The 18,318-nt window shown below is 55.2% G+C and overlaps 1 protein-coding gene across 2 annotated transcripts in view; it reads left to right on the top strand.

Moving 5' to 3' along the window:
• The window catches only part of LOC135975586 (polymeric immunoglobulin receptor-like), a 32,570-nt gene that overhangs the window by 3,853 nt on the left and 10,399 nt on the right, over positions 1-18,318 (top strand). For both annotated transcript variants that reach the window (XM_065566923.1, XM_065566924.1), the window contains exon 2: positions 17,795-18,127. In XM_065566923.1, coding sequence (XP_065422995.1) covers positions 17,795-18,127 — 333 coding nt within the window. The remainder of the gene's footprint in view (positions 1-17,794; positions 18,128-18,318) is intronic.

Here is an 18,318-nt window from a genome sequence, read left to right as displayed (position 1 = left end):
CACCATCTTTGGAGGGAGAAGCTAAGACCCCCCACCTTCACCATCAGCACTACCACCTGTGGGGGGGTCCTTCCTGCTTGGCTGCCAGGGTTGCCGGAGCTGCTACTGCTGCTGCTGCTGCTGCCGGTGCTGTGCGTGTCCTGGGGAGCTGCTAGAGCCTGGAGGTGGAGGAAGAGGACTGCGCGGTCCATCGGCTGCTGGGGGAGCGCTTGAGACTCTGGAGACCACTGTGGAGGGGGCTGTTTTGAACTGAGTAATTTTCGAACTGTGCTCTAGTGGTGGAGGTCTAGACTGCGTTTGTGGGGACACAGGGGGTGTGGCGTGGAGCCTGCCCCCGGTCCATCTGTGTGTCCCCCCCCCCCCAAACCCCCACCACCACCGTTGCCCCCTCCACCACCAACCCCACAGCCCATTTTCCATCTGTCTCCGCTCCTGCCTCTGGGACTCTGCTGCTTTCCTGGCCTGCCACGCCCTACTGACAGCATTTGGGCCTGCAGCGGCGGGCAGGCGGCCCGCACATTGACTTTTTCGCAAGCGCTCGTGGGCGCACATACCCCCTCCCCCCCCGGACTGACCCCTTCCCCTTTTGCAACAGGCCCCCAAGCTTTGCCCCTTGCTGCCTACCCCCTTTGCCCTCTGTAGCCTTTTGCCCCTCCCCAGCTTCGGTTTGTTTGCCTGCCCCGCCCTTTTCCCTTTGCAGTTTGGTTCCGTTGTCCCACCCCAACCCTGCGGTTAGCCCTTTGGTTCCTCTGCCCCATTCCCAGCCTGGTTGCTCCCTTGCGCCCCCCTTGCCCTGATTGACCTCTCCCCTCGTGTGCCCATGCCCCCTCCCGTGCGCTTGTGCCCCCCATCACATTTTGGTTAATCACTGCACCCCCTTCTGTTATTGTGACCTTCCCTCCCTTAGTGTAACTAGAGGAGCCGGTGTCGGTGACTGTCCCCCCTCAGCCCTTGATACTCCCGCATCTCCCTGCGTTTCGGTGCCCTCCTCCCCTGCCTGCAGCCTAGCGAGGAGGAGTGGTTGACCTGCCTTTCCTTTAGTCGCCCCCTCCCCTTTTTTTCTCCAGTGTGTTTTCCCCTCCCTCCCTGCTCAATATGGAGGGGAACACGGTGGGCGAGCCCCCCCAAGTAGGCCCCGCCACCCCTCCCCCGCCTGTCCCCTTAGCCTCTACCTCGACCTCCGCTGCCGAGCCACCTGCCACCACTGCGGCATTAGCAGCGGCAGGCGACGGGGTGACCTCCGCTGCTGCCACGTCCCTAGCTCCCTCCAATTATGGGGGAGCTGCCCCAGCCGGCAGGAAAGGCCAGGGCAAGAAAAAAAGGAAAGAGCCCCGCTAAAAAGACTGGGCCCTCCATGGCAGGGGCTGCCTCCACTGCCGCGGCCCTACCACCGGCCGCGGCATCCCTTCCCGCTGCTCCCTCCACCAGCTCTGCGGGTGCCCCTCCCCCAGGCCCTAGGGCGTATGCCCAGGTGGCAGCGGCCACCGGTATGCCATCTCGCCCATCCACCGCCTCCGCTTCCAACTATAGTGGCCTGGGCCCCTTCCCCACCTTGACTAGGAGGCATGGTATCCGTTGCCTCCAGGTACCCGCCTCACCGCATGTGGAGACCTACGTGCGGGCGTTGGCAAGGGTGGTGGGGCCCGCGGCCATCGTGGCGGCCTCCAAAATGTATGGCAAGGTTGTCTTTTTCCTTGCCTCGGAGGCCGCCGCCCAAGAGGCGGTGGAGAAAGGCCTGGCGGTGGGGGGTGTATTCGTCCCCCTGGAGCCGCTAGAGGACCTGGGTGTCCGTGTGGTCCTTACCTCTGTTCCTCCTTACCTTCCCAATGTCGCCCTGCTGCCCGCCCTTTCCACCCTGGGGAAACCTATTTCCATCGTTCGCCCTCTCTCGCTAGGATGCAAGGACCCCGCCCTCCGTCACGTCCTCTCGTTCCGCCGGCACGTGCAGCTCCAACTGCCGCCGGCGGCACGTGCTGGAGAGGCGCTTGAGGGGTCTTTCTTGGTCCCCTATCGGGGGACCCATTGCCGGGTGTACTATTCTACGGGGGAGGCCCGGTGCTACCTCTGCCGGGCGATAGGGCACGTCCGGAGGGACTGCCCCTTGGCCCGGCACGGAGGAGCGTCCGGGACCCCCGAGCCCCGGCAGAGTGCCAGCCCCACCATTGCTGGCGCTCCTAGTTGCCCGGTACCCGGAGCCGCCCCTCCTCTTTCTCGGACCACCACTGCTCCCGCTCGGGCTCAAGGGGTATCTCCCCCACCATGCCCAGATGAGCGAGAGAACCCCGTCTCTGCTATATGCACTGTGGCGGGGCCTGTAGAGGAGGGTGCGGTGGGGGTATTGCCGGGCGCGAGAGAGGGCCCTCCCCAGGGGGATTCTGCCCCCCTCCTACTGCCCCATTGTTACCTCCTCAGGTCCTCAAGCCGTCATCTCTGCCCCCCGACCCAATCCCTGTCACCCAGCCCGCAGACGATGCCATGGAGGGCTGGACCCTAGTACAGGGAAAGCGGGGCAAGCGGAAGGCTCGAGCTCCACTCCTGCCATCCGGTGCGGAGGCCCCCCGGAAAACCAGGAAGGGGGGCTCCGCTGCTGAGCCTTCCGCTTTGCCCGCGGGTGCTTTACATCTACCGTTGCCGGTTGGGGAAGCTGTGGCAGCACCGGAGGATGCCGCCATCCATTCTCCGCAGTCCTTCCTCGCGGAGGCCCACGTTGCGGCCCCTCCTACCCCCTTACCACCTATACCCTCTGCGATGCTCGAGGCAAGCGTCGCCTCGGGTGTTAGCGGGGATGATCCCGGGGTGGTGGGAGGTGAGCTGCCCTCTATCTATGAGGAGATCGAGGCCCTGGGTCTGACCCCGGTCACCCAGGGGGAGGACGACCCTTTGCCAGCGGGCCTTGATCTAGCCGCTCTCACCTCAACCCTCCCTTCTGCGTCTCCTGTTCCCCTGACCGCTGCTCCTGCCTTCGAGGAACCCCTGGACTCCTTGCCCTGCCCGGCTGCGGGTGACGCATCGCTGACGGCCGCCGAGCCTCTTCAGGCGACGGCCGGTGCCTCGCGGCCGGGACTCGAGTTACCAGAGGTATCCCTTGTTGGTGTGGGGCAACCGAGTTCCTTCCCGAGTGGGGGCCCCATTGCAGATTGTTCACCACCTGCTGCCGTGGCTGTTCCATCTGCCGTAGAGCCTGAGCCCGGCATCCCTGGGGACCCCCTCCCTAACCCTCAGACCCCTGGGCCCGACCGAGAGGAGCTACCTTCCAGCTGTCCAGCTCCTGGGGCCCAGGATCCCGCCTCTGTCCCTCTTCCCGACCCTACTCCTGCCCCCGGCCCTACCCCTACTCCTGACCCCAGCCCTGTCCCCTCCACCTCCCACGATGCCATTGCCGCCTCTGGGGATGTCACTTTCTCTTTCCCAGAGGGTGACCCCCAGGGAGCGGCTTTTGTATTCCCCAGTCCCGACCCACTAGGGGCTGCTCTTCTCCCTCCGCCGCCGCCCCCCATTAAGCCGGGGTCTGAGGCGGACCGTGTGGCGCCGGTCCATCGGGCGCCACGTCGAGGGTCCGCCCCTTGCCTGCCCGTCTCAGTGGGCCACGGGGCCGAGCCAGGGGCCCCAACGGGGGATGATCTGCAGCCAGTGACCCCACCCCCCCATATGCTGCGAGAAGAGCTGCGGGAGTTTTTAGAAGATGTGCGTGGCTCCCGCAATAAGGTGCCGCTCGCTCTCCAGCGATGGGGGGATTTCCACCAGATCCTCCGGGCCGCGAGGGCCCTCATGGGGGAGGGTAAAAGGACCGGGAAGCAGGGTGCTGCGGCTTACCAGCGGGTCCGCAGCTTCCGTGACTCCTTGCTCACCTTCGGGGTGGGTCACGGTTTGCTGCGCGGCCCAATGGGGGCCGCGAGCGTCCCTGCCAGCGAGGATCCCCCCCAGCCCTCCTCATGCCACCTATCTCTTTTGCAACATTGAACACCAGGGGCTGTAGGGTGGGTCTCCGCAGGTGCCAGGTGCTCTCCTTCCTTCAGGAAGGGGGGTATTCTGTGGTTTTCCTGCAGGAGACCCACACGGATCCGGCCGCCGAAGACAGCTGGCGGCTGGAGTGGGGGGACAAGGTCTATTTTAGCCATCTCACAGCTCGTACGGCTGGAGTGGCTACCCTGTTCTCTCCCGACCTACGGCCCGAGGTGCTGGGGGTTGCCGAGGTTGTGCCGGGCCGCCTGCTGCACCTCCGGGTCCGTATGGAGGGGCTTGTGATTAATCTTGTCAACGTCTATGCCCCGACATCGGGCCCGGAGCGGCTGCCTTTCTATCAGCAGGCATCCGCCTTCCTCGGCTCCTTGGATCCTCGTGAGTGCCTGGTTCTGGGCGGCGACTTCAACGCTACCCTCGAGGAGCGGGACCGCTCGGGGACCGAGCAGTGCCCGGCCGCAGCGGACGTCCTCCGGGAGATTGTAGAACGTCATTCCCTGGTGGACGTCTGGCGCGACCACCACCCGGACGACGTCTCCACGTTCACCTACGTCCGGGTGGAAGTCCATCGGTCGTGCCACTCCCGGTTGGACCGCATTTACTTGTCACGTCTCCATCTCTCACGGGCCCACTCCTCCGATGTGCGGCCGGCCCCCTTTTCTGATCACCATTTAGTCACCGTGACGGCCTCTCTATGTGGGGAGAGGCCGGGGCCGGCCTATTGGCACTTTAACAATAGCTTGTTGGAGGATGTGGGCTTCGTGGCGTCCTTCCGGGAGTTCTGGCTGGTCTGGCGAGGGCAGCGGCGTGCCTTTCCCTCGGCGCGGCGATGGTGGGACCTAGGAAAGGTGCGCGCCCGGCTCTTCTGCCGTGATTCCACCCGGGGTGCCAGCCGACGGAGGGATGTGGCGATAGAGCAGTTGGAACGGGAGGTCTTGGAGCTAGAGAGGCGTCTGGCCGCCAGCCCTGAGGATCCATCCCTTTGCGGAGCGTGCCGGGAGAAGCGGGAGGAGCTCCGGGCCCTCGACGATCATCGGGCCCGGGGTGCTTTTGTTCGATCCCGCATCCGCCTCCTTCGGGAGATGGATCGCGGCTCCCGCTTCTTCTACGCCCTGGAGAAAAGGAGGGGGGCCAAGAAGCACGTCACCTGCCTTCTAGCGGAGGACGGCACCCCCCTTACGGATCCGGTGGAGATGTGCCAGAGGGCCAAGGCCTTCTATGCACACCTTTTCTCCCCGGATCCGACTGACCCTACCGCTTGCAGAGTGCTCTGGGACGGACTCCCAACGGTCAGCGCGGGCGACCGGGACCGGCTGGAGTCGCCTCTCTCTCTGGCCGAGTTCTCGGAAGCCCTCCGCCGCATGCCCACCAATAAATCTCCGGGCATGGACGGGCTGACCGTGGAGTTCTACCGCGTGTTCTGGGACGTCCTCGGCCCGGACCTAGTCACCGTCTGGGCCGAGGCCTTGCGAAGCGGGGTCCTCCCTCTTTCGTGCAGGCGAGCCGTGCTCGCCTTATTGCCGAAGAGGGGGGACCTCCGCGACTTACGGAATTGGCGTCCCGTCTCGCTCCTCAGCACGGACTACAAAATCGTAGCCAAGGCCATCTCGCTGCGGCTGGGGTCCGTGCTGGAGGACGTGATCCACCCAGACCAGACCTACACCGTCCCGGGCCGTAGCATTTTTGATAACCTCTATCTGGTCCGGGATCTTCTGGAACTTGGGTGTAGGGATGGTCTGTCGTTCGCCCTCCTGTCCCTGGATCAGGAGAAGGCGTTCGACAGGGTGGACCACGGGTATCTCCTGGGCACTCTGCAGGCGTTAGGCTTCGGACCCCAGTTTGTGGGTTTTCTCCAGGTGCTGTACGCCTCCGCAGAGTGTCTGGTCAAGCTCAACTGGACCCTGACCGAACCGATCAGCTTCGGGCGGGGAGTGCGGCAGGGGTGCCCCCTCTCGGGCCAGCTGTACGCTCTGGCGATCGAGCCCTTCCTCTGTCTCCTCCGCAAGAGGTTGACGGGGTTGGTGCTTCGGGAACCGGAGCTGCGGCTGGTCCTGTCGGCGTATGCCGACGATGTGCTCCTCGTGGTCCAGGACCCGGGCGACTTGGTGCGGGTGGAGGCTTGCCAGACCATGTACTCAGCGGCCTCCTCCGCCCGGGTCAACTGGGTCAAGAGCTCTGGCCTGGTGGTAGGGGCCGGGTGGCAGGCGAGCTCCCTCCCACCCGCGCTTCAGGCCATCCGGTGGAGCGTAGGTCCGCTGCTCTATCTCGGCGTTTACCTTTCCGCCACGCATCCGTCTCCGCCGGAGAACTGGCAAGGTTTACAGGGCAGGGTGACGGAGCGGCTCCGGAAATGGACAGGACTACTCCGGTGCCTCTCCCTTCGTGGGAGGGCACTGGTACTCAATCAACTAGTCCTGTCCATGCTCTGGCACCGTCTCAACACCCTGGTCCCGGCCCCGGGCTTCCTGGCCGACCTCCGGAGGGTGATTCTGGAGTTCTTTTGGCCAGGACTGCACTGGGTCTCTGCAGGGGTCCTCCATCTGCCCCTAGAGGAGGGAGGGCAGGGCCTGAAGTGCCTCCACACTCAGGTCCATGTCTTCCGCCTCCAGGCCCTGCAGAGGCTCCTTTATGGTGCAGGTAATCCGGCGTGGAGCGTATTGGCGCACGCCTTCCTGCGCCGCTTCCGAGGGCTCCGATACGACCGGCAGCTCTTTTATCTCGATCCGAGAGGGCTTCCGCGAGACCTCTCCGGGCTGCCGGTCTTCTACCAGGACCTCCTCCGGACCTGGAAACTGTTCTCAGCGACCAGGTCCGTGGCGGCCACCGAGGGGGCAGATCTCCTCGCGGAGCCCCTGCTACACAATCCCCAGCTCCGTGTGCAGGTGGCGGAGTCCCCCGCGGTGCGCCAGAGGTTGGTCCTGGCAGAAGTCACTAGAGTCGGAGACCTCCTGGACTACGACCGGGGAGACTGGCTGGATCCCCTGACGCTCGCTCGGCGCATGGGGCTCTCCAGGCCTTGTACTCCCCAGCGCGTACTTCGGGAGGTGAGGGCCGCTTTGCCGCCCGCTGCTCGGGTTTGCCTCGACCGGATCCTGCATGAGGGCACGCCCCGCCCACCCTCCACCCCTGGCCCTCCGGACCTTTTCATCGGGCTGTGACGTTATTGATATAATCTGGGACCATATAGATCATTGTTGCAACCAAGGTCCTGTAGTGGCACCCAAATCTTGTATAAAGGGGGTCAAATGGGGTGTCTAAAACAAGGTTATGGTTTGCTGGTTATGATTATGCTGTCTATACGTGTGTATCACTTTTGTAGTTGAAGTTATGAATATTGGCTCTATACTGTCTGTATTTCAAATTTATGCTATGCTTCTGGGTGACATCCCAGACAAGCTGAGATTAGCTCTGCCTAGCCTGCTTGATGGCCCATTAAGGACCATCAGCTATACAATGGACCCATCGAGAGAAGGCAGATACGCCCTGTAACTCAGCAAAGTATGCAGGGACTGGCCCATGTGACTCCAGACTCCATTTTGCGGTAATTTTCCGCAGTAAGAACAAAGAGGTTTTCTTACACCTGGAAAAGACTATATAAGGCTGATGCCTCATCTCCATCTGGTCTTCAATCCTGCTTCATACCTCTGGAGGAACTTTGCTACAAGCTGAAGCTTTGAACAAAGGACTGAGGACCCATCCCAGCGGGGGATGTATCCCAGAGACTTGATTTGAACCTGCAGTTTATTCCATCGCTGCTGCAAGCCTGAACCAAGAACTTTGCCATTACTGTATGTAATTGATTCCATTTAACCAATTCTAACTCTCATCTCTATCCTTTTCCTTTTATGAATAAACCTTTAGATTTTAGATTCTAAAGGATTGGCAACAGCGTGATTTGTGGGTAAGATCTGATTTGTATATTGACCTGGGTCTGGGGCTTGGTCCTTTGGGATCAGGAGAACCTTTTTCTTTTACTGGGGTATTGGTTTTCATAACCACTTGTCCCCATAACGAGTGGCACTGGTGGTAATACTGGGAAACTGGAGTGTCTAAGGAGATTGCTTGTGAGACTTGCGGTTAGCCGGGGGGTGAGACCGAAGTCATCTTAGTCTGGCTGGTTTGGTTTGCCTTAGAGGTGGAAAGAACCCCAGCCTTGGGCTGTAACTGCCCTATTTGAGCAATTTGTCCTGAGTTGGCACTCTCAGTTAGGTTCCGCCAGAACCGCTCTGTCACAGTGGCGTAGTCGTGCTTGGATCCACAGAACCAGGTCAATTAAGCTTTGGGTCAGAACCCCACGCTGTCCAAATTTGAATTTTGGGATTGAGAGTTTTGTTGGTTAAAGAGCTGCTGCAATGGCTGAGCAAAGAGCATATGAGGGACTTGGCAAAAAAGCCCTGGAAAATTTGTGTTCAGAAAAGAGGATAAGCTTTAGAAAGAAAGCTACAAATCAAGAACTGAGAAATCTGTTAATAGCCAGTGATCAGGGGGCAAGAGCACAGCCCTTACCTGAGGCTGCAGAAGAGGCAGAAAAAATTAGAATGCAAAGGGTGACAAGTCAACTGCAATTTGAGCATGAACAGAAGCTAGCAGATCTTCGATTGCTGGAGAAGCAAAAAGTAGCAGAGTTAGAAAGAGAGAGAGAGAAAGAGGCTGGAGAGAGAGAGAAAGAGGCTGCTGAGAGAGAGAAAGAAGCCGATCAAAGAAAGAAGGAGGCTGATGAGAGGGAAGAGAGAGCTCGTAAGGGGCGTCTAGAGCTGCTCATTGCTGAACAGGAGACGGCCAGACTTCAGCTCCAAGTAATGGAAGAGCGGAGAAAGTCATCCCCACCTGGTACTCCACTTCCCCCCCGTCATGAGAAAAACTGGGAAAGGATGTGTCCCATTTACAATGATACTGAGGATATAGAGGAGTTTTTGTCTACCTTTGAACGCCTCTGCAATCTGTACCAGATCCCTGAGGGTCAGCGAATGCCTGTCCTGCTGACCAGACTGACTGGAAAAGCCAGGGAGGTATTTAATGACTTGGGGGAACAAGAAGCCTTGGATTATGGGCAGTTTAAAGATTCTGTGTTAAGGCGATTCAAGGTTACTCCTGAATCTTACAGAGTTAAATTTAGAGAGTTTAAAATGCCTAAGGAATATACTTTTGTAGAATGTGCTCATAAGCTGATGGGTTTTGTTAAAAAGTGGGTTGTGGGGGCCAAGGCGCATGGGAGTTTTGAAAAATTGCTGGATTTAATAACTTTGGAACAGTTCTTAGATATTGTGCCTGACCATGTGAGAGCAGCTGTGTGTGACAGGGAGCCTGAGTCAGTCCTACGGGCAGCAGAGATTGCGGATGCCCATACCCAAAACAGGGCTCGAGAAGGGTGTAAAACCCCGGGGAAAACTAATCACCCTTCTCCCCAGTTCAAGAGGAGGGAGGGATTTAAAGGTAAATCTGTCCCTGACTCTTCTAGAGGAGTTCAAGGGGGCCCGGAGGGTAGGAACTCTCATCCCAGGACGGAACAGATTACATGCTATCACTGTGGTATGCTGGGCCACATGAGACCAGACTGCCCGACCCTGAAGGGCAGCCCAAAGCCAGCAACCCCAAATGCCACGATAAATGCCAACTCCATTACCCTGAGCACTCAGGCTGAACCAAGCCATAACAGCTCCACCTTAAGTTCAGGTGCAAGCACAGCAGTAGCTAATGTTAACCCCATCGTCTCCAGTGGCTTGGGAGGAGGTGATAAGCTCACCAGTTATGTCAGGACTGAGGCATGGCAGGGGAGTGAGAGGTTTATCATGGAGGCAAAGGTCAATGATGTTGAATGCACGGGATGGCGAGACACTGGCTCGGATGTAACTATAGTCAAGGGACATCTGGTGAAGCCGGAGGACATGCTGCCGGGGGAGTATGTGACGGTAGTGGCGTTATCCGAGTATTCTGTAAACCTGCCAATGGCTAGAATCCACCTGGAGTGGGATGGCTTTAAAGGGGATGTGAAGGCTGCTGTCCGGGATTTGATTCCGGCTGATGTGTTGGTAGGAAATAACATATTAGGGGTGCCTGGCCAAGTGAATGTAGTGACCAGGTCTCAGAAAGAATTTGGGGCTGTGGCGGATACCCTGCCCGATGGCAGTGAGGGGGGCAGCAAACAGACAGAGAGTGCCTCTCAAGATGGATCAGGTGAGGGTTTGTCTGAAGTATCAGAGATGATTCTGAATCCAAACAAAACCCAGAGTGAATTTATTGTGGCTCAGCAGAGTGATGTATCTCTAGAGAGGGCCAGGAATGATGCTCAGAGTCAGGTCCCGGCCTGTGAAGAGAGAGGCAGGTTTTTTATGCAGGATGGGCTGTTGTATAGGGAACCACCTAGGGGAAGGAAGAATTCCCAAGCAGCAGCTCGCAAACAGCTTGTGGTACCTGAGAGTTACCGCAATGATTTGTTGAAGTTGGCTCATGATAGTCCCTTTGCAGGACATCTGGGGATAGGCAAAACGTGTGACAGGCTAGAGCAGAATTTCTACTGGCCTCACCTTTCGGGGTCAGTGAGAGATTACTGCAGGAGCTGTGAGCTGTGCCAGAAGCGTAAGGGGTTAAGGGGGCCTAGCAAGGTGCCCCTCCAGCCTCTGCCCATTATTGGGGAGGCTTTTGCCAGAGTAGCTGTGGATATTGTGGGGCCACTCCCAAAACCTTCCAGAAATGGGAAGAAATACATCCTGGTGTTGGTAGATTTTGCTACCAGATATCCGGAGGCTGTAGCCTTGGCTAATATCGAGGCAGAGACGGTGGCAGTGGCCTTGTTCTCTATTTTTAGCAGAGTGGGTTTTCCCAAGGAAATATTGTCTGACCGTGGGTCTAACTTTATGTCTGTGGTTTTCAAACAGTTGTGGGAGTTATGTGGGGTGAAGCACCTGAAAGCTGCTCCCTACCACCCCCAGACTAATGGTCTAGTGGAGAGGTTCAATGGAACCCTGAAGTCTATGTTGAAAATGTATGTGGATAGACGCCAGAATGACTGGGATGTTATGCTGCCATATCTATTGTATGCATACAGGAGTGTGCCCCAAGAGTCTACAGGGTTTGCTCCATTTGAACTGCTCTATGGGAGGCAGGTCCGGGGGCCCCTAGATTTGGTTCGTGACTCATGGGAAGGTAATGTGGAGGAGGCAGAGCAGCCGGTGGCCGAGTATGTGGCTCAATTCAAGGAGAGCTTGCAGGAGATGATGAAGTTGGTTGAGCAGAATCTGAAAGAGAGCCAGGATACTCAGAAAGCCTGGTATGACAGAGATGCTAAAGAGAGAGCGTTTGAAATAGGGGACATGGTATTGGTGCTAGATCCTGTCAGGAAGAACAAAATGAAAGATGTTTGGTCTGGACCCATGGAGGTAGTGGAAAGGATTAATGAGGTTACCTATGATGTGAGGAAGCCCCAGGTCCAGGGAAGTGTGCAGACAGTGCATGTGAACAGAATGAAGGCCTACCATGCAAGGGAGGTAAATGTGAACACAATCTGTTATGCTGAGGAAGAGGCAGGATCTGCCCCTTTAATTGACATGGTTGCTGAAAGCCAGGAGGAAACGCCTCTTGAGAGCATTGAGATGGGGGAGGATTTAACCCCCCCTCAAAGAAAGGAACTGCTGATGCTGTTAAGACACCATAAGCGAACATTCTCCAATAGGCCAGGGCTCACAGATAGAATAACACACTCCATTCAGACGGTGGGTCCCCGCCCAGCCCCTAGCAGAGCTTACAGGGCCAAGGGAGAGATGCAAAGACAGATCCAGGAAGAGGTGGAAAGCATGTTGACAATGGGAATAATCACCAGATCCCAGAGCCCCTGGGCCTCTCCCATTGTAATGGTGCCAAAAAAGGATAAGACCATGAGGTTTTGTGTGGATTACAGGAAGCTAAATGCTATCACCCAGCCTGACCCTTACCCCACACCCAGAATAGAGGATCTACTGGATACACTGGGAGGGGCAAGGTTTATAAGCACCCTGGACCTGACTAAGGGGTACTGGCAAATACCCCTAGATGCCGAGGCACAAGGAAAATCCGCTTTCATAGTGGAATCGGGCCTGTATGAGTTCAAAGTGCTGCCCTTTGGGATGCGAAATTCAGGGGCTACGTTCATGAGACTTATAAATGAGGTCCTACGGGGGTTAGAATCTTTTGCGAGGGCCTATATAGACGACCTGGCCGTATTCAGCAGTTCGTGGCAAGATCACCTGAACCACATAGGGATTGTGCTGCACCGGCTCAGGGAGGCCAATCTAACGGTTAAGGTTTCTAAATGCAGAATGGGAGCTGCTGAGGTGACCTACCTGGGGCACAGGGTGGGCAATGGGCAACTGCGCCCAGAGCCTGTAAAGGTAGAGGCCATTAAAAACTGGCCAACCCCTAGAACTAAAAAGCAGGTCCAATCCTTCATTGGTCTGGCCAACTATTACAGGAGATTTGTGCAGGGATTCAGCGACATTGTTGCTCCCATCACAGACCTGACGAAAAAGGAAAAACCAGACCGGGTGCTATGGACGGAGGCCTGTGAGCAGGGTTTTCAAAGCATAAAGAGCGCTTTGGCCAAAGAGCCTATTTTGGCCAGCCCAGATTTTGAAAAGCCCTTTTTATTATGTACAGACGCTTCCAATATTGGGCTGGGGGCAGTGCTAATGCAAGAGGGGGAAGGAGGGAAGAGACATCCCGTGGCATATCTAAGTAAGAAATTGTCCCCCACTGAGCAAAATTACGCTACCATTGAAAAGGAATGTTATGCCATTGTCTGGGCTGTCAAGCAACTTAAGCCCTATTTGTACAATAAAAAATTCACTGTGTTGAGTGATCATGCCCCTCTGGTCTGGCTGCACAGGGCCAAGGGCAACAACTCCAGGTTGCTGCGTTGGAGTTTAGCCCTTCAGGAGTATGAAATGGATATAGTCCACATAAGGGGAAAGGAAAATATTGTAGCTGATGCATTGTCCAGAGTGGAGAGCTCTTAGGATGCAGTCAGTGACGTTTGTGACATCCCTTCCTGCATCAATTTTGCGTTGGGGGTGTGACGTTATTGATATAATCTGGGACCATATAGATCATTGTTGCAACCAAGGTCCTGTAGTGGCACCCAAATCTTGTATAAAGGGGGTCAAATGGGGTGTCTAAAACAAGGTTATGGTTTGCTGGTTATGATTATGCTGTCTATACGTGTGTATCACTTTTGTAGTTGAAGTTATGAATATTGGCTCTATACTGTCTGTATTTCAAATTTATGCTATGCTTCTGGGTGACATCCCAGACAAGCTGAGATTAGCTCTGCCTAGCCTGCTTGATGGCCCATTAAGGACCATCAGCTATACAATGGACCCATCGAGAGAAGGCAGATACGCCCTGTAACTCAGCAAAGTATGCAGGGACTGGCCCATGTGACTCCAGACTCCATTTTGCGGTAATTTTCCGCAGTAAGAACAAAGAGGTTTTCTTACACCTGGAAAAGACTATATAAGGCTGATGCCTCATCTCCATCTGGTCTTCAATCCTGCTTCATACCTCTGGAGGAACTTTGCTACAAGCTGAAGCTTTGAACAAAGGACTGAGGACCCATCCCAGCGGGGGATGTATCCCAGAGACTTGATTTGAACCTGCAGTTTATTCCATCGCTGCTGCAAGCCTGAACCAAGAACTTTGCCATTACTGTATGTAATTGATTCCATTTAACCAATTCTAACTCTCATCTCTATCCTTTTCCTTTTATGAATAAACCTTTAGATTTTAGATTCTAAAGGATTGGCAACAGCGTGATTTGTGGGTAAGATCTGATTTGTATATTGACCTGGGTCTGGGGCTTGGTCCTTTGGGATCAGGAGAACCTTTTTCTTTTACTGGGGTATTGGTTTTCATAACCACTTGTCCCCATAACGAGTGGCACTGGTGGTAATACTGGGAAACTGGAGTGTCTAAGGAGATTGCTTGTGAGACTTGCGGTTAGCCGGGGGGTGAGACCGAAGTCATCTTAGTCTGGCTGGTTTGGTTTGCCTTAGAGGTGGAAAGAACCCCAGCCTTGGGCTGTAACTGCCCTATTTGAGCAATTTGTCCTGAGTTGGCACTCTCAGTTAGGTTCCGCCAGAACCGCTCTGTCACACGGGCCCCTACCCCGTGGACCCAACCGGCCCCTCCGCCCCTTCTCCGTGAGCCGGCTGCACGACTTGCAGCCGGTTCGTTTCCTGACCGCGCCAAGGAAACATCTATACACGCTCGTGCTGCACACTCTTCACTTCCTCACCCTCGTGTCCCGCCCCGATACAAAGTGGCGGGACCTCCTGCCATCTGTCGAGGGTGAGAAGCCCCGGTGGGCCAGCCTCTATTCCACTCTGGTCCCGAGGCCCGCCGGGGATATCAGCTGGCGGCTCCTTCATGGGGCCGTGAGCACGGGCGTGTACTTGGCGCGGTTTACCCTAGTCCCGGACACCTGTCCTTTCTGCGGCGTGAGGGAGACCCTGGCTCACGTTTACTTAGAGTGTGCCAGGTTGCAGCCCCTACACCGGCTCCTCACCAATATTATGTTACGTTTTTGGTTACACTTTTCCCCTCACCTTCTCATTTATGCACTCCCTATCCGTGGCCCCACAAAGTCGCGGGACCTCCTGGTCAACTTCCTCTTGGCACTGGCTAAACAGGCCATCTATAAAACCAGGGAGAGGAGGTTGGCCGATGGAGGTGCCTGTGACTGCGGGGCCTGTTTCCGATCCTCTGTCCGTTCACGTATCCGGGCAGAGTTCCTCTGGGCGGCATCCACTGGCTCCCTTGAAGCCTTTGAGGAGCAGTGGGCGCTGTCCGGGGTTCTCTGCTCGGTGTCCCCGTCTGGTTCTCTTCTTTTGACCCTTTGACCACACTCCTGTCCCTGTTTTTACATTAGTTGTCCCCCGTAATTATTTGAGTTCCAGGCCCTGTGGATCCTCCCCTTAGGCTGGGGGGGGATCCTTTAGCAGTGGGCGGGCTTACGCCCACCCACTTCCCGGAACCCAATAGGTACAGGGTCATAGTGGATTACAAACTAAATGTGAGTCAGAGTAACACTGTTGGGAAAAAAAAAAAAAAAAAGCAAACATCATTCTGGGATGTATTAGCCGGAGTGTTGTAAGCAAGACACGAGAAGTAATTTTTCCACTGTACTCTGCGCTGACTAGGCCTCAACTGGAGCATTGTGTCCAGTTCTGGGCACCACATTTCAGGAAAGATGTGGACAAATTAGAGAAAGTCCAGAGAAGAGCAACAAAAATTATTACAGGTCAAGAAAACAGGACCTATGAGAGAAGTTTGGAAAAAATTGGGTTTGTTTAGTCTGGAGAAGAGAAGACTGAGGCGGGGGGGCGGGGGGCATGATAACAATTTTCAAGCACATAATAGGTTGTTACAAGGAGGAGGGAGAAAAATTGTTCTCCTTAACCTCTGAGGATAGGACAAGAAGCAATGGGCTTAAAATGCAGGAAGGGCAGTTTAGGTTGGATATTAAGAAAAACTTCTTAACTGTCAGGGTGGTTAAGCACTGGAATAAATTGCCTAGGGAGGTTGTGGAATCTCCATCACTGGATTTTTAAGAGCAGGTTAGACAAACACCTGTCAGGGATGATCTAGCTAATACTTAGCCCTGCCATGAGTGCAGGGGACTGGACTAGGTCATTTTCAGTCCTACAATACTAGGATTCTATATACTATGTTGATTAAAAACACAGCACCATATGAAATCAGAATATCAGAGGCTTTGCAGAAGTCTAAGGGCTAGTCTACACTCGATGTTGTTGCGCCACTGTAGCCTGTGTGGTGAAGATGCTCTATGCTGACGGGAGAGCGCTCTCCCATTGGCACAATAAATACACCCCCATGAAAGGTAGGAGCTATGTCTGTGGGAGAAGCTCTTCCGCCGACATAACGCTGTCCATAAGTGTGCTTAGGTCGGTAAGTGGTAGTGTGTACAAGCCCCAAGTGTTATGTCAACAGTTACCTTTATCAACCAAATTCGTCATCAAAAAAACTATATCAAGTTTGTTTGTCTGGGATTAAAGTCAGACTAACCAGCTCAGAGTTTTCCAGGTCACCCGTTTACCCTTTTAAAATACTGGCACAACATTAGCTTTTTTTCCTATCCTCTGGAACATCCCCATTGTGCCCAGAGTTATTAAAAACAAAATGGTTCTGCAAGCTCCTTGGCCAATTCTTTTAATGCTCTTGGGTGCAAGTTATCCAGTCCTTCAGAATAGAAAAAAGTTTACCTGTAACATTGCTAGTTTACATCCTGCCTAGTTACTGATGGAATAGACGGTATTTCATCAGCACTGTAAGACAGAAATACATCATCCTGCTCTTTGTTCTGTAGAATATTGTGTTTGTTAGCAGTACTGCTTAATAATAAATAATAATAATAATTGGGGGCAGGCAGTGTGGTCTAGTGCATAGGCAGGGGCAGCTCTTGCAGGGGCTAGAACCACCCCAAAATTTGCCTTAGCCCTGTTGTATCAGCTGCCACTCTCCAGCTGCCCAGCTCTGAAGGCAGAGTGGAGAGAGCAGAGGCTGCTGGCTGGGTCCCCAGCTCCAGCAGCAGCGGAGAAGTAAACCTGGGCAGAGGACTGGGGTGCCCGAGAACAGCCCCTGATCCCTATCCTCAAGCGCCAGGGCGCAGCGCCCAGGGCAGGTGGTAGATCCAGGGCTCCCCACAGCAGCCCATTCTGACCCACTCCAGGCCAGGCTCCTGGGCCCCACCCCTGTGGTCGCTGCTCCCCGAGGGCTCTGCCGGTCCCCGAGCCAGGTTCCCCTGCCAGGGCAGCTCTTACTGGCTGTCAGCAGCCAACACCTTCACTGCCCGGTTCCGGCCTCCGACTTGGCCATGGAGCGGGGCTACAAAGAGGGGTGGGGCCTTGTGGCAATGGGGGGGCTCAGGCCCCCAATTTTCTGTCTGGCCCATCTCAGCCCCACTATTGGGAAGAGACTGGTGGTGCCCCTGTGCACAGGGAATAAGTAAACTCCCCCTCTACAGTATCTCTTTTTCTTCTCCCACTTGTAGACAGTGAGCTCTTCAGGGCAGGCACTGGCTCTTACAGTACGTACAGGGCCTAAAACAACAGGTCTGTACTAGTGCCCGAGGACTCTAGGTGCAATGGGAATAAGTATAAATAATAACGATGATCATTGTCTTCCTTTCATCTCGTATTTGCCTCACATAATTTTCATTTTTGTCTATTTTACTTCCCCTTTCCTTAGGCCCTCTACATCTTTCTATCCCTCTCCCCTGCTTTGCACACACTCTCTCTCTCTCCCATCCTCTCTTTTCCACTCCCAGCTCTCTCTTTCCTTCAGTCTTCCCGTCCCGCCACCTTCCTTTTGTCTCGTCTCTCCCAACTCTATCTCCCTTCTTTGAACCCTGCCTCCCTCCCCAAGTCTCTGGTTGCCCATTGTAGTTGAGATTTGCCTCCCTGGAGCAGACACTCCACCGTGGGGCCTGCAGGCCCAATTCCCTGCATCTGGGCTTCTCTCTAGATCCCTAGGAGCCACCCAGTGCTCTCTCGCTGACACTTAGGGAGAGGCCCCCTGGAGCCCGTACGGCAGGCTGGAGCCAGTGGGACAGGCCGGCTAACAGTGCAAGTGGGGCCTGTGCTAACTGCCCAGCTGAGCCCTCCCCACTCACCGCTCTGAACTTCATGCCGTGACCTTCAGCAGAGAGTTCCTGCTCGTGCACTTGGCTTCCTGCTAGAGAAATGGAAACATTCTGCAGTGGATCATTTGCAAACAATTTTCTTTGATTTAATTCTTCTTCCTGTTGCAATAATTTCAAATAGTGACACTGAACTTTGTGTTTCAGGAACTGCAGAAAATACTACTGCTGTCTTTGTGGTGAATCAGACACCCCCTTATATCCGTGCAATGGAAGGGTCAGAGTTCACCATCGAGTGTACATTCAACACAAGCAATAATTCAACCAAGTGGTATGCTGAATGGTATAAAACCAGAAAGTATGTAACAGAAAAGTTGTCCAGTGGAACAGATCGAATCATATCATCAGAAGATAAAGAAAAGAGGTCTCTTTCGCTCACCGTGAAGAAAGCCAATGTCACCGATTCTGGAACCTACGTATGTTGGGTTGGGAACAGGGATGGGACATCTCCTGGGAAGGGAACCCAAGTGACCATCAATGGTAAATACCAGCATTTCCTTCTCTGTTCTACAAAACCCCTTCCAGGGACCTAAGGACACTGGCCTGGTTCCAGAAGCTGGGGCAGGTGGTGCTGGGGGAGATGGAGCAGCAAAAAGTGTAAAGGGCAGAGCTGTGGGCAAAACGGGGGGACATTCTGTGGTACGTACAATGGTCCTGACCCTGCATTCCAC

The sequence above is a fragment of the Chrysemys picta genome, chromosome 14, assembly GCF_011386835.1.
Source record: "Chrysemys picta bellii isolate R12L10 chromosome 14, ASM1138683v2, whole genome shotgun sequence".
Lineage (NCBI taxonomy): Eukaryota > Metazoa > Chordata > Testudines > Emydidae > Chrysemys > Chrysemys picta.
Note: the sequence above shows the minus strand (reverse complement) of the source record. Positions and strands in the feature narration are given on the sequence as shown.